Here is a 24667-nt window from a genome sequence, read left to right as displayed (position 1 = left end):
ACAATTTGAAACATAGTATTTTCTTGGTCCAATAGTTGCATTTTCATAGGAAACTTCTGAGCATGCATGTGTTCTAATAGGCACACCAAACAAACCTCAAAGGGATTGATATTTTGGAGTTGCAAGGTCTTAAATAGAAGATTTAATGAGTAACAGCCACTATGACTTGGCATTAAAGGTCCAGAAAGGTGACGGCTTATTATCTTTACTCCTTTGGAAAAAGAAGTAAAACAGAGGACTACTGAGTAAATACATAAATATCTGGCTGATGTGAAGTTCTTTTCCCCAGTAATTTAAGTACCACAAAGACATAGTCGTTGTAGTCATTAGCCAGACAACAACTTTGTCAAAATACAAGAAAAATACATTAGGCATTTATACAGAGTCATACAATCATTACTATTATTATAATTTATAATAGTTTTTAGTGTTTCCTATGTGCCAGGCCCTATGCTAAGTGCTTTATACACACTGTCTTGTAGAAACCTTCCAACCATAACAGAAAGGTAGAATATTATCCTCCTATTACTGATCAGGAAATGAAAGCATGGAGAGGAGTCATAGTGTACCCAAGGTGACAGTGCCGCAAAGTAATTCAGTGACAGTTGAAACCAGGTCAGCCGCATTTCAAACAGGCTATTCACTACCTCTCCTAACCTGTTCCTTCCTGCACTCTAGGCCAGGACTTTGTGGATAAACCACCACCTGAGAACATGCGGAGAATATCCTGAGAACACAGGCAGGTTGCTTAGAAACCAAAGGTATAATAATAACAGATCGAAATGAACTGATGATCATGGTGAGAGAAAGAGGGAAAGGGGAGGGAGTCCTTACCCACCGAAGGCCAATCGCTTGCTCATCTCTTATCATTATCCTCAATTATTCTTTCTTTGTGAGACATCGATTTCTCTCTTTCTGCTGGATGATTCCTATCAGCATAGAAATATATTCCAGTGTCTTCCATTTTAAAAGGAAAAAACCAAACTCTTTTGATTCCACCCATTGCCTTCTTCTCTCCTCCCCAGTAAGATTCTTTGAAGGCATTATCTAGACTTGTTCTTTCCCCTCTGCACCCATTCCAACTAAGCTTCTGTATCTACAGCTTCACTGGGACCGCCCTTGATTTTGACTTTGTCAAGGCAATGATTTCTTGCCAGTCTTTTAACTTGACCTTGCAGTAGCATGCGGATGTAAATGAGCACTTCCTTCTTCCCCAAACACTCCCTGCTCTTTGTTTCCTACCTAAGGGATCATGCCTGTGTGTCTCTGCTGGTTACTTTCCTTCTATTTGTCCTATGACTATAATTATCATCTGTGAGTCAATAATTCTACATTTTTATCTCCAGCTATATTCTCTCCACTGAGCTCCAGTCCTCGTTATCCAACTTCCAAATTGTTTGCCCCCTTTGAATGTCTATTAGGCATTTTAGACTTAACATGCCTAATCTGATTTCAATTTTCCCTCTAAATTGTTTGTCCCTTAATCATCTCCAGGCCATCACTGCAACCACAGTCCACCAACTGCTCAAGCCAAAAACGTGACTGCCCCCTGCCCCATGTGATGATGGGAAGGAGCGACTGGAGTGAAACCAGGGAGGCAAAGAAAAGACACTGCCTCAGAGCCTCCAGAAGGAGCCAGCCCTGTCAACACCTTGACTTTAGATGAGCAAGACTGATACATGGACAATTTGATCAATCAAGCGATAACTGCAATGATCAAAACACATCAAGGAGATTTGAGTCCATGAGTTCATAAAGATCCAAAACTATCATGTGTCCCCAGTGTGAGATATTAAACTGATGATATCATGTTTGATGCTTCCACCACATGAAGCCCTATTCAAAAGCAAATAGATTTTTAAAACTCATTAATTGAATTGTTTGTCATTAGAATCGCTTCAAATGTATAATGGGTACCTTAACATAAAAGATCAATATACGGAATCTGGTTAGAAATTGAAGAATTTTTTTAAAGTCAACTAATCTTTCCAAAGTGTATTAGTTTCCTATTGCTGCTGTAACAAATAACCACAAACTTGCTAATTTGAAACAACCCAACTTTGGTATCTGCACAGTTCTGGAAGCCAGAAGGTCACAGTCAGTCTCACTGATCTGATGCTAAAGGTCAGCAGGGTTGAGCCCTTCTGAGGGCTCTGGCAGAGTCTCCATTCCTTTTCTCCTTGGCTGTGGCCACAGAAGTCAAACGTCTGCTTCCAGCCATCACACTGCATCCTTACCCTGCCCCTACTACCGCGTTTCTCTGATAAGGACCCTCACAATGACGTGTGGCACCCACTCAAATAACCTAGCATGCTCTCTCTTTCTCAAGATCCCTAATTTAATCACCTCTTCAAAATCACTTTTGGCATGTGAGGTAACATTCACAAGCCCGGGTGCCTCTGAGAAAATCCAGCCTGGCCTCTCCCAGGATCCTGGGAAGTGCTTTGCCCGTTAGTCTCTGTGAGAATTAAAAGAGAAGAATGATGGTGGCACAGCAAGCCCTGGGTTCACAGTGTGACATCCAACCCGGGTTTCTATTGTAAAAACAGACAAAGCAACTGAATTATGTCATGACGCCATCAAAGTGGCCGATATGGAAGAAACATTTCTGGGGTGGTTTTGGTTTGTTTGAAGTATTGGTTACTTGCCTGAATTTAATGAGTTCTTTCCTCTCCCAGCAGAAAAACCAATGACATAGAAGTATATATGGACACAGCATAAAACCTTCCCCAACAACTCTTTTCTAGGATTGAGAGAAAAATAGAGTAATGGCTTAGTGAAATGTATAAATAAAAATATATTTAAATATTGTATAAGCTTATATGTGTATATATTTTTCAATGTAATAAGCTGCCTCTTGTATCTGGATTTGAATTCCTTCTGTGTCACAGGATAGTGAGCCCAGAAGATGTATCCCACAGAACCACAAGGACAGCTTCTGCCTTGTCTTGTTCTTCAGCCCTGGAGGAGGACATTTGCACCCATGAACTTGTCTCTCATGTCCCCCCATTGCTGAGCTCTGTGGCCCGCCCACAATAATGCCAGGTCAGCAATCACAGGTAGGTCTTTCGTTCTAGAGACACAAGTCACTGCCGTTGCATTTTGCAGAGGTGGAAAAATAACTCTGTCACCCCCCAGCTCAACAGGAGCATTGCCACAAGACATTTGAAAGGACTCTGCACCCGTAGAACAAGGAAGGGTTGAAGCTGCAACCCTGAGTTCATTTCTATCTCTCTGTCTGCCAATTAGGAGACGGGGCCTAACTGATAGTTGTGCTCTCAAGGTAATAGTTTGTTTAGGTAATTGATGATGTTGTCCTCCTGGGGCATCTTAGCACATCAAAAGATGTTAAGAAAGCCAAAATTCACCTAGAGTCTGAATTAATCACTTTGTCAAGCACAACAAAGGCTCTTTTGCTTTGCTAATAATCCCATATGAAGCTGCAACTCTCAGTTAAATAAGGAAACTGTGGTGCCTTTAATTAATGTTTCAAAGAGCTCAGATTCCCTTTTTTACTTGCTGTATTTTATGAAAATGGGGAGGAATGCAAGCAGAGCAGGTATTTTCCAAATTTATCAAGTTCAGGAAGGGTATGTCACTACAGTTTATAAAAAAGGGGCTGAGAGCTTTAGTTGACCACAGATCAGCATGCTATTGCCTGGGTCAGAGGAAATTAGAGCCAGTATGTGGCTCCAAGTGCTACCCCGTGGCCTTAGCACTTCCCCCTGCCCCAGACTCATCTTCTGGGACACCTTCCCTCTCCCTGTAGCACTGCTGAGTCAGCCTTTCTGGGTAGCAGCTCAGAAGCCACAGCCCTCCATCCCACCTCTCCCTGGCTGACTTTCTGATCCCAAACTGTCCTTCCTGAAGCCCTCCTCACTAGGCAGCTCAATCCGCCTCTTGACCTCCTCCTCACTCCTACCTCTACCTCCCAGAGCCACCGGCCAACCCTCCTGTGGCCCCTTGTCTAGCATCTGGTCACACTGCAGGCCCCAATGCAAGATGGTCCAGACAAGTCAGAGCCCGAGGTCCTGCGTGCCCAGGTGGGAGGTGGGGTGCGTCCTCGCTGTGTTTGTCAGGTCCCAGCAGTACAGCCATCCTTAAAAGGACATGGACATGTGTCCTAGTTCTTTTTCTGCTGCTAATAACAGAATGCCCAAAACTGGATAATTTATAAAGAAGAGGAATTTATTTCTTCCTGTTACAGAGGCTGAGAAGCTCAAGGTCTAGAGGCTGCTTCTGGTAAAGAGCCATCTTGGTGGTGGGAACTCTCTGTAGAGGCCATTCCTGAGGGCAGAGCCTGCACGACCCAGTTTTGGAGGGGACAAACTTTCAAAACACAGTAGTACCCCAAGGCTACTTAGGAGCGAATGAGCAGGACAGGGAGGGGCCACAGCCACTTAATTCAGCTCAGTGGCACTTACAGAATGTGGACACTTTATAAAGGATGCCTGGGTCATATCCCCCCCGCCCCAGAGAGCATGTCCTGTGAAAACCAACATGGCAACCGGGTCTTACCTTGGACTTAGGGAAGCTGAACAGCTAACCACCTTCTACGTGCTTCTTATCTTGCCTAATAACTCTCCATGGCTTCCAAGTCCACCACCAGTTAGAAACCTCAGCGCCATCTTCGACTCTTTCTCTTGATGCTCATCTGCACTCAGTCACCAAATATGGTCAATTCTACCTTCAAAACTTCTCGAGGGAGTTCTTCACCATCACTCCCAACTGCCAGTGCCCTGTTTGAGGCCATCATCTTCTCTCCCTGGGGCAGGGACCCTTCCGTAGAGTCCTGAACGGGCCCCCCAGTCTCCAGCTTCTTCCCCTCTTCCATCATCAGCCCTTCACACTAGGCCAGAAGACTCTCGCTGATGTGCAGATCTGACCATGTCGCAATCTATTCAGAATTCTCTGCTGGCTCCTGGTCACTTTCAGACAAGAATTAACCTGGTTTATTTGGCACATGGGGCCTCTGATGACATGAATCCTAGCCACACTCTAAGTGGTCTCTGTCCCCCTTTAGGCTCTGACAATCTTGCCTGACTTGTCTGTTCCTGGTGCTGCCACATTGTTTCACCCTTCCCAGCTTTTGCCTGGGCTGGTTGCCAGGGCCAGGACTCAGGTGAGGCAAATGAGGCATCCAGGACCAAAAATTTAAGGAAGCCCTCACTCTCAGAGCTGTGAACACGCCAGCCCTGCTCTTGCATGACCCTGAAAACATGGGCTTCCTTAAATTTTGCACCGCAGGTGCCTGCTTCCCTCATCCTGGTCCCCACCCACTCTTCTCTCCTTTGGTGTGGCTTCCCTCTTTCTCCATCTGGTGAATCCTGGTCATTCTTCAGCTCTCAGCTTAAGGGCTACCTCCTCTATGAGCCCGCTTAGACTATCCTGGGCACACAGAAACTTTTCCCTTGGCCACTGAAGGAGTCCCAGCAATTCCCTACCGAGGAGGGTTGGCAACAGGAGCGAGCGGGGAAAACACGCTGCACTGTTTGCAGGAATATAATCCTGCCTAAGATCATTATTTACTGTACCTCGTTCTGTTTCCATCATCTTTGGGTTTAATCATCTGCAGTTAATCCTTTGTTTTTATGAAGTCCTTAAAGAACCCTTGAGACATTGTGGTAAAGAGGGACATCTGCCTCGGGTGAACTCTGGTGGACAATTAAGTTAGAGCCCAGAGAGGGCAGCCCAAGCTGCTCTAGCCTCTGCATCCTGCATAATAAAAGGGAGCAAGTGAGGGAGCGGTGGGAGAATGCTTCCCGTGGGCCGGGAGTTATTCTAAGTGCTGCCCACAGATGAACTCATTTGTTCCTCCGCACACTCTGTGGGGGATGTCCTGTTATTATCATTTTCATTTGTAGCTGGGAAAATGGAGGCACAGAGAGGTTAAGCAACTGGCCCAAGGTCACGTAGCTAGTAAGTAGCCAGGCTGAGATTTGAACTCAGGCTGTCTGACTCTGGAGTCTGTACTCTTTACTACTGGGTGCTACTGTCTCTCATTTTATATTTGCAGAGCAGCAAAATGCCTAAAATCCAACCTGTCTATAAGACAGGGCATGTGGAGAACTCTATTTTATTCATTTCTGTGGGTTAAGGATTCTAAGGCACCTGTAAAAAGGCAGGGTTCTCAGGGGTCCTCAAACTGAGGCCTGCAGGCCACATGAGGCGGTGTGATTGTATTTGTTCCGGTTTTGTTTTTTTTTTACTTCAAAATAAGATATGTACAGTGTGCATAAGAATTTGTTCATAGTTGTTTTTTTTTAAAACTATAGTCCGGCCCTCCAACGGTCTAAGGGACAGTGAATTGGCCCCCTGTTTAAAAAGTTTGAGGACACCTGGTTCAAATCAATTGATCAGATAGCCAGTAAGTCAGCAGGACTTCAAGACTTAAAACCAGAGCAGGTAAACATGAAGACTTGGCCTGTGCAGAGTGCACAGTTTCTTTGACTGATAGAATTTAAGTATCTCTGTGTAGCCAAGGTAAGTACACGGGACACTGCGTACTTGCAGTGAGTGTGTGAAAGATTCTAAGTCCTTTCGTATCTAGCCAAGCAGGTATTCAAAAAACAGTTGCCAGTTGGATTTGAGGTTATGTCTTCATAAACCCAGCCAATATTTCTGTTTTTCGATTGCACTGTGACCCACTGGAAAAGGCCTGGGAAGCCCCATTCAGATTCTCAGTTTGACAGACAGCTAAAGAGATTTGGCAACAAAAGAATTCAAGCAACAAAAGAATGAGTGTTTCAAAACGTATTTATAATCCCATGGCACCATGTTTGTTACTGTAATCCCTAGATCTTTGCCTTGACCTAATTCTTGGCAAGTTTACTCATTGGACTTTGATCATCTCTTAGATACAATGATCAACTGTGGGTCCAACTGGAAATTGTATAAAACAAGGTCAAAAGGTGATAGCTCCAGTCTGAGGTCACCGAGTCTCAATACTCAGGGATGTGGTTGGTTCTGGCTCTCACCCCTCCAAGCTCTGGTCACAGAGCCCCTCTGCCCCTCCCCCAGGGCCCACCCTGCTGGATCGGGCCCCTTGCCTGGCCTGCATCTTGTAACCTCATCCATTATTACAGTCCCTCATCCTAGTTTTGGCCCATCCTAGCCATTCCTACCCCTTTGCCTATATTAGTGACCCACTGCTGTGCAGCAAATCCACCCCAAACCTAAGTGACTGTTGGTCACATTTCTGGGGGTCAGGAATCTGGGACCAGATTAACTGGGTGGTTTTGGCTCAGGGTCCTCCAGAAAGTTAGTCAAACTGGAGAACCTCTCCCACATGCTCTCTCATAGCTGTGGGCAGGCATTACCGTGTGGGCCCTTCCTCCCAAACAGCAATCTGAGAGACAGCGTCCAGGATGGAAGCCTCAGATATTAATAACCTGACCTCAGAAGTGGCACACTGTCATCTCCACTGTATTTTGTTGGTCACACCATACAACGGGAGCAAGAACAAGGCAGGGGTGTGAATATCAGGGCAGGGACATTTGGGGCCATCTTGGAGGCTGGCTACCTATGTCCTGGTGTGAACAAACTGCACCTTTTATATTTCAAGCTGGTTACTAAGCCTTGTAACATCTGTAATCTATGTCCTCTGATGAGATGCTGAAACAAAATGCTGATCTTCCATTCTTCATCCCGTAAAGACAGAGATAGTGCCTACCTCTGTGTCAAGCACTGTCCCAGATGTCATGTGTATGTCCCTGGGAGAATACAGAAGATCTGATTTGCTTTCATTAGAACAGGAAAATTAGGGAAAGCTCATACTGGGCTGGATGAAAATGGATTTCAAGACTTCAGAAAATTGTGTAGTTAATAGTCACTAACATTTACTAAGCACTTGCTATGGGTCGGGCATCCTACTGATAAATCCTACTTATAAATTTTGTTTTATAAACACGTGCCCTGTAATCTCCACCAATATCCTCGCTCTGTCCATTATACAAAAAGGAAAACTGAGGCTTAGAGACTGCCCTGGCCTGCTCTGTGAGGGAAAGGGCTGGGCCTCCAGCCAGGCCATGGGCTCATCTGCCCTGACTTGGTGAGAACAAAGAAGGTAAAGAAACTGGGCTGGCTGGGTGTGGTGGCTCACGCCTGTAATTCTAAGTCTATGGGAGGCTGAGGCAGAAGGATTACTTGAGCTCAGGCGTTCAAGACCAACCTGAGTGAAAAACTAAACATAGAAAAACTAGCCGGGCATTGTGGTGGGCACCTGCCTTTCCAGCAATTCTGGAGGCTGAGGCAAGAGGATCACTTTAGCCCAAGAGTTTGAAGTTGCTGTGAGCTATGATACCATAGCACTCTTGCCTAGGTGACAGAATGAGACTCCATCTCAAAATAATAATAATAAAATAAAAGAGACTGTGCTACTTCCTAGGGCCACTCTAACAAATGACCATAGATGGAGGCGTAACACAATAGAAATGTATTCTCTCACAATTCTGGAGGCCAGAAGTCTGAAATAGAAGTGTCAGCAGGGACATGCTCCCTCTGAGGACAGCAAGGACCCTGAGGGAGGCTCCTTCCTCCGTCATCCTGGCTCCAGGTAGCGGCCAGCAGACTGGTGTCCCCTGGCTCACAGCTGTGCCACTCCAGTCCCTGCCTCCACCATGTGTCCTCACACCTTCTTCCTTCCCTACATCTCCATGCCCAACTTTCCCTCTTTGTGAGAGGACAACAGTCACTGGACACTCATCCAGTCCAGCCTCATCTGAACTCGATTGCACCTGCAAAGACCCTATTTCCCAATAAGTTCACATTCTTAGGTTCTGGAAGACATGAATTTGGGGAGGACACCATTAAACTCAGTACAAAGAGAATAATCCGCAGGTGTGGATCAGCAGAAAGGGGCCTGACCATCCTAAGGATGTGAGGATACCAGACGGGGAGAAACCAGCCCTCATAAAAGAAGATACTCATTCAAAAACATTTATTTCCTGGCTCACTCTGAACGTTGTGCTTTGTTTCCATGTTTTGTTTTGCTACTTATTGTGACTACACTAATCTGCTTTAGTTGTTTTAGTCGGCACACCCTTTACATGGGACAAAAAAGGAAGTGAAATTCTGTGGCTGCTTCTGGACTGAAGGGGTACCACCCTGCCCAGATTCCTCAGCGACTTCCCGGAGGGGACCACTTAAGTGTGCACGGCAAGGAGGGGCGTGGAAGTGAGACAAGGGTCTCTATTATCTTTGAAAACCCAGGTGAAATTCACCATGTGTACTGGGCCCCGTGATACAAAGATACACTCTTTCTTCTAACAGCCACTAGACAGTCCAAGGAGCAGTTTCCAGAAGGGCAGTGGATAAACATTTTTTCCCTTACCAACCCAGGAGGGCTCTAGCGCCCACGAGAATATTTAAAACAATCTGGAGCTATTTATGTTTTCAGCCATAGCCCTTTCTTGGCATAACAACATCTGTAAATTTACTGCCCAGCGCAGAACAATGAATTTGTCCTAAGCAGTACAGCTCACAGTCTGCGGGGGTATCCCCTGGTTGTAGTATTTCAGGGCACGGTGAACACACCGTGCTTTCCGCCCTCGGCTTTCCTTTGTTCTTCTGCACTTCAAACATGCCTTCCCTGTGTCCTGCTTTTCCAGACTGGAGCTGAAATCCTACAACCCCTCTCCATCCCGTCCCCTGGTTCAGTTGTCCGTCTTCCTAAAGCATGCCCTACCTGCGTCACCAGCCAGCGCCTCACCTCCACTTGGCTAGAAATTCCTAGGTATGTCCCAGGCTCAGTATAGGCTCAACTCGAGCCTCTCTACTAAGCTCTGGTCCCTGCTTCAGCACTCTTGGTGCTAGGTCACCACTCCATCGCTAAGACCCACTATGACCTGTCATGTCAATGTCTCAGCTGGCAAATTCTCCATCATTGCTTTCATCCACTATAAAAATCCAAATGTTAGCCAAATGTGGTGGCTCATGCCTGTAATCTCAGCTACTCAGGAGGCTGCAGCAGGATGGCTTGAGCCCAGGAGTCCAAGACTGCCGTGAGCTATGAGGTGCCACTGCCCTCCAGCCTGGGCAACAGAGAAGGACCCTGTCTCTTGGGGAAAAAAATCCAAGTGTCCCTTAGCTTTAAGTTTCTTGTTTGTTTGTTTTTAGTTATGATTTTATTTTTGTCTCATCACTCATGACCACTTTCAGAATCCAGAGGTTATCTTAGAGCATTTGGTAGATTATTCTTCATGCCAGGCCTGGATCAATATCCTGTGTCAAGGCCCTTTGCTACATGACTTGCCGTTCCTCCTGCTGCAGTGCGCACTCTTCTCCCTCACGTCATTGATGTTCAGCTTGGGCATGTGGCTTACTCAGCCAATGGGATGTGGGTAGAAGTGGCCTTAAGCCATTTGCTGGATGAGGCTTCCAGGGACACTGCTCTTTCCTTTTGCATTTTCTGTACTCCATGATCCGTCAGGAGCAGCTTATCCCTCCAAATCCCCTTCAGCCCGGTCCCCATTAAACACAGGTGGAGAAGGTCTGAACTGCACCCTCACCCTGAACCCACAGATCACTATGAGAAAAATCACTATGTTTGGAGTAGTTTGTTACACAGCATTATTGCAGCAAAATCAGATAATACAGTTCCATGCATTTTGCTTCTCCAGAACTTTATATCTGCATCTATAAAATGAGGCCATTGGATTATAATCAATGATATTCAATCCTTTTTCTACCTCTACGCAACTGATGGCTGTGACATATATTCAACATTAACAGAGTCAAATACAGTAGAACCTTTGTACCTGACCACTTCCTTGCATTGACCACCTCCTTTGGTTAACCTAATTTTCATAGACTGGACATGCACCATATGTACGTATCATACAGCAGGCCTAGTTCCTTATGTTGACCACCTCTGTAGGTTGACCAGTTTGTTACCATCCCTTGACTGGCCAATTTACAGAGGTTCTACTGTATTGCAAAACACAAAGTCAGAGAAGAATTGGAAACTAGGAAGCAGGGACATGCTGGCAGCCTTGGAGAAGGCTGTTTGAGTGGACAATGAAGCAGAAACCCCATTGCAGTGCTGAGAGCAAACAGGAGGTGAGGAAGTGAACAAATGTGGGGTCTTCTTAGAAAACACTTGGCCGAGAAGGACAGGATGAGTGTAGCGATGGCTGGGACAGACCAAAACGTCAAAGAAGTGATTAATGGGTTAACTGGTTAGTTGATTGGCTAGTTGACTGACTGGCTTATTTCTTTTATAATGGGAAAGCGTCAAACCTACAAAGAAACATTTGCACGGAGGTCAGTGAAGATGATGAGAGTGAGGGCTTAGATGAGAATGAACAGGGAACAAAATGCCCGGTGTGTGAGAGAGAATAGAGGAAGGCTTAGCAGGATTTATTTACTGATTTGCTATGCATCATTTACACGTCGAGTTCTCAAGCCCAAGGGCAAGGCAAGTGTCAGCTGAAGAAACGAAGACCAAGTGAAAAATAAGATTGTGCTCTTACTGTTCAAATCTGAGGATGAACGTGAACTTTAAACTGAAAATTTGAAAAATTTCTGGAAACCTAATTGAGTTTAAAGCTTGATTTATACAGCACTTTTCAAGAAATAGATTTTCTTTAATTTTTAAACACCTAGGACTAAGAGGTAAACAGTCGACATCAGTAGCCTAATAGCAACATATGTTAGTTCAAGGCGTACCATCACAAAGCACTTGTGCTCCCTTTCAAGGAGACAGGAAAAGGAAGGCAATCTCCACTTTATAAAAAAGTGGTAAGGGCTCGGCGCCTGTATCTCGGCAGCTAGGGCACCAGCCACATACCTACATGGGAGCTGGTGGGTTCAAACCCGGCCCGGGCCCGCCAAACAACAATGACAACTACAACCTAAAAATAGCTGGGCCTGTGGCAGGCGCCTATAGTCCCAGCTACTTGGGAGGCTGAGGCAAGAGAATCACTTAAGCTCAGGAGTTTGAGCTTGCTGTGAGCTGTGACAGCACAGCACTCTATCGAAGGCAACATAGTAAGATTCTATCTCAAAAAACAAAACAAACAAACAAAAAAAGTGGTAAGGCTCAGAGAGTGGTTGACATCTCTGACCTTCAGGAAAGAGAAGCCCCTGGTCGTCTTCACTGCCTTCCTTCTGCACCACTCCCAAACCCTCTGCATTCTGGTGTCTGCCCCACTAGGCCATTAGTGACTATCTTCAACATCTCCTAAAATCCTTTAGTAGCTAAGTCTAGTAGACCGTTTTAAAACCTCATCTTACTTGTTCAGGGTCAAAAGCTCCCTAGTGGTATAGGCCCAGGATCATTCACAAGGAGGCCCCTCCTCACTTTGGACTCCAGGGCAGTTCAGGGGATCTTGGGGGCAATCAGAATGATGTATAATAAGTTATTGAATGAAAACTGCCATCTCACTGCCCAGCGTCTACACAACAGCTGAGTCCAGGTCTGCAGTTCTGGAGCAACTCTCGGAGCTGACGTTTGTTGGACACTCACCGTGCCAGACACAGCTCCAGGTCTGCTTCCTGTCCTTTCTCGGGTCATCCTCCCTACATGCTGTGAGATGGGCGCTATCATCATCCCTATTTCACAAACAGGGAAACTGAGGCATGGAGACCTGACATCACTTGCTTAAGGTCATCAGGCCAAACCAGAATTGAACCCAAGACATCTGATTCCTCAGCCTGACCTCTGAGTCATCATAGAAAGCACGGAAAGGTTGTCTGGAGGGCAATGTTTTCAGTGGGCTTTTCGGGGCAGCGCTGATGCACTGGCGAGCTGCCGACGTGCCTGAGTGTGGTTTATTTCCCTGAACGGGTTGGGCTGTCGCCTTTGTACTCCAATTTTGTGTAGAAATCCTTTCCCTCATAAATAGTGCAAAGATGAACTTTAACCTGCAGTCCAGTTTAGCCTGAAGTATGAAGACAAAATCTTTAATTAAGATCCAGAGTTCAATTCAATGAAATTTTGTCAGATAACAACTGGGGGTGGTAGCTGCTTGCAGGGGTAGACAGCCAGAAAGGGATGGAAATTTTCCACGATAATGCTCACAGCAGCAAAGAACAACTAACGTGTCTTGAGTATATATGCCAAACACATGCCTGATGAAATCTTATAGATCATCTCTTATAATTCAATTTGGTTCAATAAATAATAGAGTGCTTATTACCCAAACCAGATGTGAGCGCCCCAGGCACAATGCTGGGCATTCAGGCTAAAGCTGAAAAAGAACCAACCCTGCCCTTGGGGAGCCAGGGAAGTGATAAGAGAGAGAAGGTACCAGGTGTAGTGGCCAGAGCCCGGGGACACAGGTGCAGCTCCTATAGTACCTCCAGCTGAGTGCAGGTGAGAAGGGAGGGAGCTGAGCCTGCGCAGGGGCAGGACCAGTGCAGGGAGCACCCCATGAGCCAGGCCAGGAAGACCTCCTTCCCCAGGGGAGCAGGAGAGAGGGAGTTTATCCATAGGAGAGGGACCTTCTGATGTGTTATTCTGGCAGCAGCTGCAGGACAAATTTGAAGAGCACAAAACAGGAGGCAGAGAGGCCAGCTGGGAGGCTATGTCCATCCCGAGGAGGCCTGTGAAGTCCTCAGCTGCAGCAGTAGAGAGCAGAGAGAGAGGGGAAGGGACACTCTAAGGAACATGTAAGAGACAAGACCGGGCGCGCTGTGGTCAGTTGAGGGACAGGAGATTTGCAGAGGTCTGGCCCACGTGGCGAGGCAGAAAACGAGCCGTGTGCTGAGAGGCAGGTGCTATGGACGCTCTCGCCAGTGGGGAAACGAGCAAGGAGGGAGTGACCTGTCCAGTGTTACCCAGCGGGTAAGTGTGTGTCCCTAAACTGTAAAGGCCTGGCTGATTTCCATAAAGCCACCTTTCTCCTGAGACCTTCCCAATGACCTCCTCCCTTGCATTATGAGATGATGCTGCCAATTTGGGCTGCTCTTCATGTACAGATAGACTTAAAAACTCCTAAGTGTACAACTGTCTACACTCCCTTCTCATTGCCATATGGTCTGGGGTCCCCAGATGGCTACTGATTTGTGAAGGTGGGAAGAGGGTCCATGAGATATTTTCAACATTTCAAAGAGTCTAATGTAAATTGTGTATTTATTGACAATAAGAGGGTGCAGGTTAACTAAAATGTCAAGTTTCTTTGCTTTGGAGTAGAATTATAACTTGCTGGTTATCTCATCGATCAGCCATTCTCATTGGCAGGGCTTCCCAATCACTGTGTCTTTGAATAATTAAAAAGGAAAAATAAATCAATCATGACTTAAATATACATTGTTGTTGGAACAAGAGACTATGGGGCCTATGGGGACAATAACATAAACAGTGGGCGTTGGGAAGAGTTTAGATGCTATCGCTGTAAGCTGTAGGGACTTGCGCTCAACAGAACAGTGCACACTGGGACACCCCACGTGTCCCCCAAGGGCTCTGTGCACCCCCAAGCACCACATCTTCTAGATGGCTGGGGTCTGCATTCCATCCCATCCACTTCTTTTGCAATCTTGCCTTTGATTTCTGATGTGACAGTTAACTTTATCCGTCTGAACTTAATGTTACACACATAGCTCATCTATGAGGGAGAACCAGCGTATAGCCCAGAAAACCTTCCACATTCAATGGGTGCACAAACTAACAAGTCATTTCTTTATTCTTTTAATAAAGAATGCCACATGCAAGGCATCCTTCCAGGTGTCAAAAGCATAGTATTACCGGCGTGCAAGTCAGAAGGAGACCCATCCTACCCACCCTTGCACACACAGCTGAGTGTGGGAACACACCATACGCGTTACAACAGTGTTGCCATCTCAGTTACCAGAGGTGTAACATGGTCACTAACATTATGGAGCAGCTACCATGTATGAGGTACTCACTGGCCCTGCCCTCAGGAGTGTATCGTCAGGTCAGGAAGATAGGACACGTGCATAAGCAATAAAATAATGTAGGAAGTGCCAGGATAGCCACAGAGATGGGAAGAGGGCCCGCAGGAAGCAGAGCTCCTGGAGGGATGGCCAGGTGGAGGGACCTGTGTGGAGAGTGACGTTTGGACAGGATTTTGAAGGGCGGGTAGGATTTAGGTAGCAGGGATGGTGCCGTGTGTTATGGAGGGACACAGCTGCTGTGTGCAGGCAGGAAGGGAATTCGTGGGAGGATCAGGGCTCTTTTTCCATCAGAACTGGAGGCTGTTGCTAGTTTGGGTGCATGGCGCTGGCTCTCTCCAGGGCGTCCGTGTGCAGGACATACAAATAGGACCTTGGTGGAAGCCACTATTTGCAGAGGTTGGCTTGGCTTTCAGACCATCTCTAACACCATTTTTCTAGATACAGTTGAAGGCAAAAAAAAAATGGTCTCTCCTCTTTGGGGGACTGTGCTGAGCAGTTGACCATCTGGTGAGGCAACGCCGAAGAAGCATGTGTTTTTGAGAACATGTGGAAGGTTTAAGAAAGCTCCACCATGGGGCTCAGTGCCGTACTCTGCTCGGAGGGCCGGGGAGGAAGGCAACAGGGAACCCCGGGTTCCTGGAAACTCCCTGATCAGCCCTGGCTGCCTGCCTACCCCACCCAGCAGGAAGTGGTTCTGCCTACTTCTGGTAACCCAGGAAGAAAATGGCTCTGAATAACTGAAATATCAATCAACAACAGCGTGGCCATCTTCTCCTCAAAGTCTCATCCCTGTATTCAGATGCACGTTATTCTTACAATAGAGACAAGTCCCTATAAGGCTACTGAGGTTCCTAAGGATGGGGCACTTACCTCCAATGGCAAACCACGGCCTATTAGCTTAGTTGTTATGATGGTGTTTGGGGGCAGGGTAGCATTTATTCAATAGCTTTATTTCTGGGAGAGCTACTTCCTCCCAGGAAAAGTGGCGCCAAGTGTGTATGTAAGCAGCTCCGTGCTACACAAATAGAAATCTGATGGATTTCTTTGTTTAGACAACAATTGAGATTCTTCTCTCATTCTACCCAAAAAATAGATGCTACCGGAAGCCTGAATGCCTTAGCAGATCAGAGGAGGTATGGCAATCAGTACTAAGACTATTGCTATTGTTCTTTTTAAAAAACAGAAACCAACACCTGTGCCAGGGAGCATAGCCCTTCAGCTCAATCCCCAGGCTTCCAGAAGCGGCTCAGACATCGTCCGAGAAAACCACAACTGCAAGTCTGGTTGTCTGATAATCACATTTTGTTTCTGATTGCAAATAATATTACCCAATTTAATCACCTATTTGCCACAATTTGGGCTGTTTTTTAAAAAATTAATCTATTCTTGACAAAGATCTGTTGCCTTGAGGGTTTTGAAAAGATTGCATCGAAGCACCAAGCACCATCCCCATAGAGAAGTGCTCAGAATGTGTTTTCTGATGGCAGCGTGTCTGCAGTAAGGGTTTGGCCTATCAAGAAAATGTCTTTGAAGGTCATAAAATTCATTTGGCTATATAAGTTCTGGTGTGTATGCTAAAATAATCAGTCACATTACTTCACAGTCACACCTCGTACTCTCATTCTGGAAAATCAATAAAGTGAGGAGAAGGATAGGGATATTGTGTATAACTATTTAAAATGGAAAAAACAAAAAATAATATTCTGTGGAGATGGTCCTCGAGGAAGCGCAGACCTAGTTTTCATAAATAGGCTCAGTTTTATCTCCAAGCTCATCACTGAGTTATTAAATCGAAGTACCCATCATATCCTAGACAAAAATACAAAAATCAAAAAAAGGGAAATAACACGCTTCTTCCTGGAGACGCTCAGAGGCGCTGGGAATTATCCACAGTCTTTAAAATGTGTTCCTAAACTGCGTCCATTTTTCACACTTCTCATGTTTTGTTCCACCAAATGTTACAAACTCTAATGCTACCTTTGATGCTTCCCCACCTGGAATTTTCTCCCCCTCTCCTATGCAGAGTCAATTAATTCTTCCCTGCATTTCAACACCCAGCCCAGGACACTTCTGCTTCCCAAAGTCAGATGTGACTGCTGACCACCCAGAAAGGCCACAGAGCTGGGGCCGGAAGGGGAGAAACAAGAGTCATGGCCAAGACTACAAGGAGGACCCTAACAGCTGTCTCCTCAGAGTATTTCCAGGCTTTGGGGAACCCCACTCAGCTCTAGGGACTGCTGCTGAGGAAGGATAGGGTGTCCAGGCAAGAGAAAGAGCAGTGTGATTGGGCCACTGATCCCCAGCCTGGGCAGCAGAGCAAGATCCTATCTTTGAATAAAAAAGGCTGGGTGGTGGCTCACACCTGTACTCCTACCTGGGAGGGCAGGAGTTCAAGACTAGCCCGTGCAACGGCAAGAGCCATCTCTACAAAAAACTAAAAAATATTAACTAGGCATGGTGGTGGCTCACACCTCTAGTCCCAGCTACTCAGGAGGCTGAGGCAGGAGGATCACTTGAGCCTAGGAGTTGAGGTTGCTGTGAGCTGTGATAATGCTACTACACTCTAGGCTGTGTGGCGGGGAGAGACCCAGTGGGTCAGCTGGGGTCAGCACAGACCTGCGCATGCAGCAGTATTAACAAACATAGAGGTCATCAAGTCCAGACCTCAAAGGCACTTGTGTGCCTTCTGCACCAACCTCCCACACCACACAGCAAATGCTTCTGTATCATCCTTGGTACACAGTGAGGGGCACTCACAACCTCCCACGGCAGTGTCCCTACAACCCGGCTGGTCAGCGGTGGTTATTCATTTTCTTTGATGTTGAACTAGAGCCAGCCATACACATTGGCTCCACTTTTGTTCACTAGACTCCATACCTTCTGTGTCCTGAAGTAAATAAGACATAAACCCTGCAACCTCGGAGCTTGCCAAGGGGTAATTTGAACGTTTTGTTCCTCTGGTTAGCAATCCTTGTCCATCTGCCAGGCGTGCACCTGCCCAACCACCAAAGTATCCAGCCATCCCCTCCAAGGAACTCTTCTATAGGGTCTTGGTTGCCCTTCCCTCTGAGGCCATACCCCAGGGGTCCTCAGACTGCGGCCTGCGGGCCACATGAGGCGGTGTGATTGTATTTGTTCCCGTTTTGTTTGTTTTTTTACTTCGAAATAAGATATGTGCAGTGTGCATAGGAATTTGTTCATAGTTTTTTTTTTTTGTTTTTTTTTTTTTAACTATAGTCTGGCCCTCTAACAGTCTGGGGAAAGTGAACTGGCCCCCTGTTTAAAAAGTTTGAGGACGCCCGCCACAGTGAGTCTGTGTTGAATACACACAAGAAATGCTGGGGTAAAGAAAGTTAAACAGATTTCTTTGCTGAAGAATCCTTCAAGGCCTTTGATATGCTATAAATCTCCAAGAAGGACCCCCCTCGACTCAATTTCCCAAACAGTTTTAGGAACAGAACTTGGGAAATGGTGGGCAAATTGGTCTTCTTTCTGCAATACCCACATACTAGAGGTTAGATGCCTTCTCTAGAGCTCGACCTCTGATGCCACCAGGGAATGTGTCAGTGGCTTCTTTCTCTGACGAGCTCAAGAGTTCCCATCTTGGTTCCCATGTTCTGTCCCCCAGTGTTTCCTTTTAAACATAGTCTGGAGCCAGGCACTGTGGGTATATGCCTATAGTTTCAATTGGTTGGGAGGCTGAGGCAAAAGGATCCCTTGAGACCAGCAGTTCGAGACCAGCCTATGTAACACAGCAATACCTCATCTCAAAAACTAAAACCAAAAATCATAAATTAATAAGTATGGTCTGGGAGTAGATGTGAGTTTAGAATTAGAATCCAGTTCTTTCGCATGTAAAGCAAGCTCCTTGAGAAAGAAACTTCTAGGTATAACAGTGAACTTAATTCTTAATAATCCATGATATTCTTAAGTCTTAATAATCACCAATAATCACATCTTAATTGAAACTGCTCTTGAAATGAGACTCAGTCAGAACCCTACTACCTTTGAATTCCTGTTTTTATTGTGGACTTGATTCAGATCTCTGGGTCTTAGTACTTGAGTGTCTATGCAGGTTGGCACTAAAAGTGCTTCCACCTTCCTAAAACAGCCCCCAGCCTCCACCTTGCTCACAGGTGCTCCTGATCGGACTCCCCCACCCCTGCTTCCTGCCTCACCACCCCATCAGCCAAGAAGTGCCCCATCCTTCCAAGTCCCCCTGGCATCAAGCTCCACCAGAAGAAATGATAAGACCACCATGCCTGATACACCAAACCGCTTCCCTCGTTACTACTTGGAAGGAGCAATTCCTCATTCTTTTTAGTTAAATTTCTTTTTTACTAAGTATTCATACTCATTAAAGAAATATGAAAGATGCAGAAAGACTAAAAATAGAAAAAAAAATTACCCAACACCCTCACCCCAGAAAGAAACCCACTACTAATATTTGGGTTATTCCTTTACACTCTTTTCTTTAAAGAAGAAAGTCATCTTTATTCTTCCCCCAGGAGTCCGGCTGCCAGTTCCTAGGTATTGCTTGAAAGATTAAATATGCTAGTAGTTAAGGTTGCCTCGAGCAACATTCAGCTGGTACGACTTATTCCCCGTACATCAAATCTCTTCCAGAAGTCAGAATTGAAAACCACTTTATATAGAAAAATGAGTGTTTTTAATTTTTTATCTTATATATTCATCACCTTAGCACGTGCTTTATGTACTTACAGCTAACACGGTCCACGCCCCAGCTCCATCTCCAACCCTGACCACCTGAAGCCCCGCACCAGCCAATCTAAATGGTCATCACTGAAAAATGGTGTCCAGTGCAATTTCAGGAAAACTATCAAAATATACTACACCTAGCTTAAAACAGTCTCTTTTTAAATGAAATGAACTTTTTTTTGTCTTCTTCTTTCCATATTCCCACATCCATTGAGCACTTAAGAGGTGTTTATTAAGCACACACTCAGGACTCTGCTCTACAAGGTGAAAGAGGACACAAAAACAGGACCTCTGCAACAACTCAAAAAGTGGGCAGCAAGTTGGCACCAACTGAAAACATGACAGGCTTTCAGAGAAGGGGCGAGGCACATGGATGAGAGAACTGAGATTTAAATGGAACTGTGAAGGCCCAGCGAGAAGCAGGGGAAGAAAACACCAGGCAGAGACTGGAGGCTGGAATTACCCGTTAGGCGACATTTATTAAATGCCAACTGTGTGCCAGTCATTGTGAGGAAGAAAGATAGGATGAGAGATCTGATTAAATCAAAACAAAACAAAAAAGCAGCCCTGAGAAGGGGACGATAAATACCTGTAGAAACAGGGACCACTTCTCTGAGATGTTGAAGGGAAGAAAAGGCCATGTGCACACAGGAATGCGACCCTCCCCAGTAGGGCAGACAGTTCATACAACCCCAGCACAGCGGCTGGGAAGAGGGGGGCTGCAGGGCCGCTGAAGGAGCAGGCACCAGATAGTAAGGCCTGCGGACAGGCTGAGGGGTGAGGACTTCTTAACTGAACCCCCCTTCAACCAAAGACTAGTAGAGCATCTGTGTCATGGACAGAAGTTTCCAGAATTTTAACAACATAGGCAACCTTGCCCTAACCACTGCAGCACTCACAGGCTGGTCGAGGGGGCAAGAAGCAACTTTGGTGTCCCCTGTAATCATGCCTCCTCAGATTTAGGCTCTACCCTGCAAGCTCTCCTGGCGGCAGGTGTAACTCTGGAAGGACGCATGTGCTGAAGGGTTGGGGCCATTTCACCAGCCACAGCTTTTCCTCTGGGACCAGATGGCTGTGAGCGTCTCCACACCTCTCCTTGCCTCAGAATCTCATTGCTGGAGGAAAAGCATGCCCCTCTCTTCTGAGCATATCTGCTTAGGAAGATGAAGCAGAGGGACGCCTCACTCCATTCAAGCCTGTAGTTAGTAGCTGCCTAGAACCTTGCCTGGAAAAGGAGGGCCAAAAGCCCAAAGATGCATCCCTTGGTGATGAAGCAATGGAGCCAGGGCTGGACTCATGAGCATCACAGTCATAGCCACAGCCACGGCCACCTTCTCACACATCATCCCCTGCAGTGGCTGAGTTCAACCCCAGAACCTCTATGTCTGCCCTGCCTCGGGCACCCAATCCAGACCTGCTCCCTGACTGTGTACCAGGGCGGCCCACCAGGCCAGACACACAGGGTAATGTTATTTTTGTTTATTTTATGTTAACAGGGTGATGCATATTTTTGCGATACCAAGTGGAAGTCAGCTCTCACTTCCTATTTGCCACTTCTGCTTCATGCCTCTGTCTTAATCTCTGTGTCTCTCAGCCAGGTTATTAATAAATCCCCGAGAATAGATGGCAAAACTCTCAGCTGCCTTGCTGACTGGTGCCACGTTGCTGCCCGTTCGTTCATCACACAGTGATTGAACTCAGATATACTATGAGTCAGGCAGTGAACTGGGAGTTCAGACGCAACAGAGACATTAAAGACAGGAACAAAAGTGTGTGCTTTGAGAACCACAGTCAGAGCATAACTAACAATGAGATTAATATAAATATGCACATTAGTAAGAAATTAAAAATAAACCCAAACCACTAAAGACTTACTTGCTTCTTCTTTTAGGTTACGTGGATGATAGTTAATTATAGTAGCTGACATCCATTAAGCACCATCTGCATGTCAGACACTGTGCTTTGAGCTTCAGTGAGCACAGAATCAGTGAGATGGATTGCTGGGGCTGCAGGACAGGGGTCTGTAACTTGCTCTTGGTTTTGAACGAGGCTAGTTTCAGTGCAAGATAAGCTGACTGAGGGAAGTTCAAAAAATAATTAAGCCAGTTAAAAAGCAAAACAGCACTGGGACTGAGGCTGCGTTTCAGAGCCGATTTCCAAGGAGGAATTTCATCATCACAGAACATCAAACGTGAATTCCACTTTCAGCTATGCAAATTCCAAAAGAATAATACCTCCCATTTGCATAATGCTCGATGCTTTTCAAAGTGCTCTCCCAGTTATTAATCTAGAAGAGGCTTTATTACCACTGAAAACATAAATTAAAATTCTGTTCCGTCTCCAGTTCTGCATTATTTCTTTTTCCACTCTCCCCTCAAATACCGGAGCCATCGAAACCCAGGCGGTTTTGACTGAGGGGGTAACTCTAATAAGTTTAACTGACGGGGTGAATACACATGAATGTAACATAGTGTGAGGCGGTCGATCTACAGACACCGCAGAGTCAGGCTTAGGAAAATCTGCTGTCGAATTAACAAAACCACAGAGGAACAATTCGGAGTTCAAATCAGAGGCTCTTTTAGGGTCTCCAACTTTATGGGAGCTGCGTGTGTTACATTCATCAGAATCTGTCCCCTTCTGTCAAATATTAGAACATTAGGAAATCAGATCTACCACTTTGTCCTTAAACCCACAGAAATCCCTGTCAAGGACTTTTGGCAAAGCAGACCCCTTTTGCCAAACAGCTCCTATGTCCTATTATGTTTTTAATGTAATATGAACCAAGAGGCTGGATTATTCGCTGTAAATCCAACAAAGGAAGAGGATTTTAGAAAAACGAGGTGAGAAGATACGACGGGGTCTGAGGAACTACTTCTCCCCAAACCTAATGCCTTTCCAATTTGTTTCTTTTTCCATTTCTTTCAAACTTAATTATGTGTAGCATTCTCAGTCACTGAATCACCAGCTTTTCCTGACACTTCAATCTCATGCATTTTAGCAAAAGATTAACCTGGCTGTTTGCTTTTAATTCTGAAGCTGTGTTAATACTCAACTCCCTCTAGATTAGAAAAGAAGAAAAACACACTCCCACAGACCCTACCCTGGCACCAGCCAGGCTCCAGGGCTGCCTTCACGACAATGTCACAGTCCCAGGGCTGGCTGCACTTACCATTTCAGGAGGGCCAAGAGCATCACTGACAGGGCCACGGTCACCATGGGGACACTCACTTCCAATTCTAGAAACCCCAAGGCTTCCATTGTTCCTCAGGGACCCCAGAGTGGGGGTCTTCCAGCTGAAAGAGGGTGGCTGAGCCCAGCACTGTCTCAGGAATAGCTTTCTGCAGGTAGAGCTGGAATGGGCATCTGGGGAAACCATACCAATGGGTCCCCAAAATGTGCTCTTTCTCAGAGTGTCTCCTTATAAAGAGGAAGGAAGAGGAGGACCAAAAAAAAGGGTTTCAGGGTAAGGCAATGAATCAGCAACTTTATTTTCTTGATGACTGTACTGTCAATAAACATTTATGTTAGCTTCCCTGGGAAACAAGAGCAGATCGGCCCCACAGTTGCTGAGAAGCAAGATGGTTGCAGCCATGGACTTCTGCCATGCAAGTAGCCCTCAGAGAAAGACTCTCCTCCAAGCCACGCCTCTGTATCTATAGCCAGAGAGAGAGGAGTCTCTGAACATCCCAGAAAATTCAAGACCAGACATCAGCCTGATGAAAAATGCTGGCTGCTTTAGGCACAGCCCAACTGCAAGGCCCATTAGTTCCTGGGTCTCCCGACCCCTCATAGTGACGGAGTTTGCAGAGATCTGGCTCAGGGCCGGGGCTCTGGTCCTGCACGGGAAGGCTCCTCTGCCGTCCGCAGGCCCACCTACAGGCTGCTATGTGCTCTGTGCCCACCTGACTGACGCAGGTGGAATCATTTTTTGCCCATTAGTCAGCATCTTGCACCTTGCGTAATGGGAAGGGTGTGTTAGAGAGGGAACATTCACCATGACAGTCATCCCTTTGTCCAACACATATAGGGCCAGGCTCATGTGGGGACCAGACTCTGGAGACTTTTCCTTAGAGAGGGAAGGACAGTAAATAGCAGGCCCGTGAATAGGGCACTGAAAACTGAGGAGCCTGTGGTGCTGGCCAGCAAGGTGGGGGTGTGGTGGGACTGCGTGGGATGATGGGAGAAGTCGTCTGAAGAGGGCAGATGTAAGTGGAGAAACATCAGTGGAGGAGGAGTTCATCCCATAAGGAGCCACAGGCAAAGCCTTCTGGACACAAAGGGCGACACGGATGAAGCCCCATGGCAGGGAAGAACTTCATGTGTGGCAGGAACCACAGAGAGCCAAGCCATGGAGGGAGCAGGACGAGAAGCAGCTGGGAGGCCCAAGCCACCTGGGAAGCCTAGGCTTCATTGCCTGAGTCCCTGCAGGGTCCCTGTGGTCACAGTCACACTGCAGCCTAGTCACTCTGGGGACAGGTGCAGAACTCCCTACAAGACTCGACTCCTACCTTCACCCAGCGATGAGCACACTTGGACCAGAGCAGGGATGGCCGTGGGAAGACGATGAATCTGAAATACACCTGAGGGTGGACACTGCAGAATCTCCTGGTGGGATGGATGAGAAAGGGCAGGGGGAAACGGGCCAAGTCTGACTCCCAGGTTTCTGACTTGAGCTAGGAGGTGTCATTTACTGAGACAGGGAAGGGAGAGCATTGTTGAAAAACCAAGAATTCTGCTCTTAATGGTCCCATTAAGCCCGAGATGCCTGGAAGACATCTGAGTGGGGCTGTCAAGTCAGGGAGGAGATGACAATGACTGATAATGATAAACCATTGACGGACCCCTTACTATGTCTGGGCTACTACTGTGAGAGCGCTCGTGGGGTCGACTCACAGAGTCCTCATGAACAACACAGGAGGCAAAGCGTGTGACTAACCCCCCTTCACAGAAGAAGACACTGGATGACTCCAATGCCTTTTCTCGTCCTCAAAAGAGTATGTGGAAGTCATCCACATGAATTGGGTATTTAGATCCAGAAGACCAAGGAAGATACCAAGGACCTCCCAACACCTGCGTTTCCCTCTGACCGCTA

General features: G+C 46.4%; 1 protein-coding gene across 2 annotated transcripts in view; it reads right to left on the bottom strand.

The window, feature by feature from the left end:
- TBXAS1 (thromboxane A synthase 1) overlaps positions 1–22998 on the bottom strand; it is a 170085-nt gene extending 147087 nt beyond the window's left edge. The window contains exon 1 of one of the 2 annotated variants that reach the window (XM_053609040.1): positions 22745–22998. In XM_053609040.1, the coding sequence (XP_053465015.1) occupies positions 22745–22833 (89 nt within the window). In that variant the 5' untranslated portion in view covers positions 22834–22998. The remainder of the gene's footprint in view (positions 1–22744) is intronic. The other variant, XM_053609041.1, reaches the window with a different exon arrangement.
- Between the last annotated feature and the right edge of the window lie 1669 nt (positions 22999–24667).

The sequence above is a fragment of the Nycticebus coucang genome, chromosome 11 (genome assembly GCF_027406575.1).
Source record: "Nycticebus coucang isolate mNycCou1 chromosome 11, mNycCou1.pri, whole genome shotgun sequence".
Taxonomy (NCBI): domain Eukaryota; kingdom Metazoa; phylum Chordata; class Mammalia; order Primates; family Lorisidae; genus Nycticebus; species Nycticebus coucang.
This window is presented reverse-complemented; position numbering and strand designations above follow the sequence as displayed.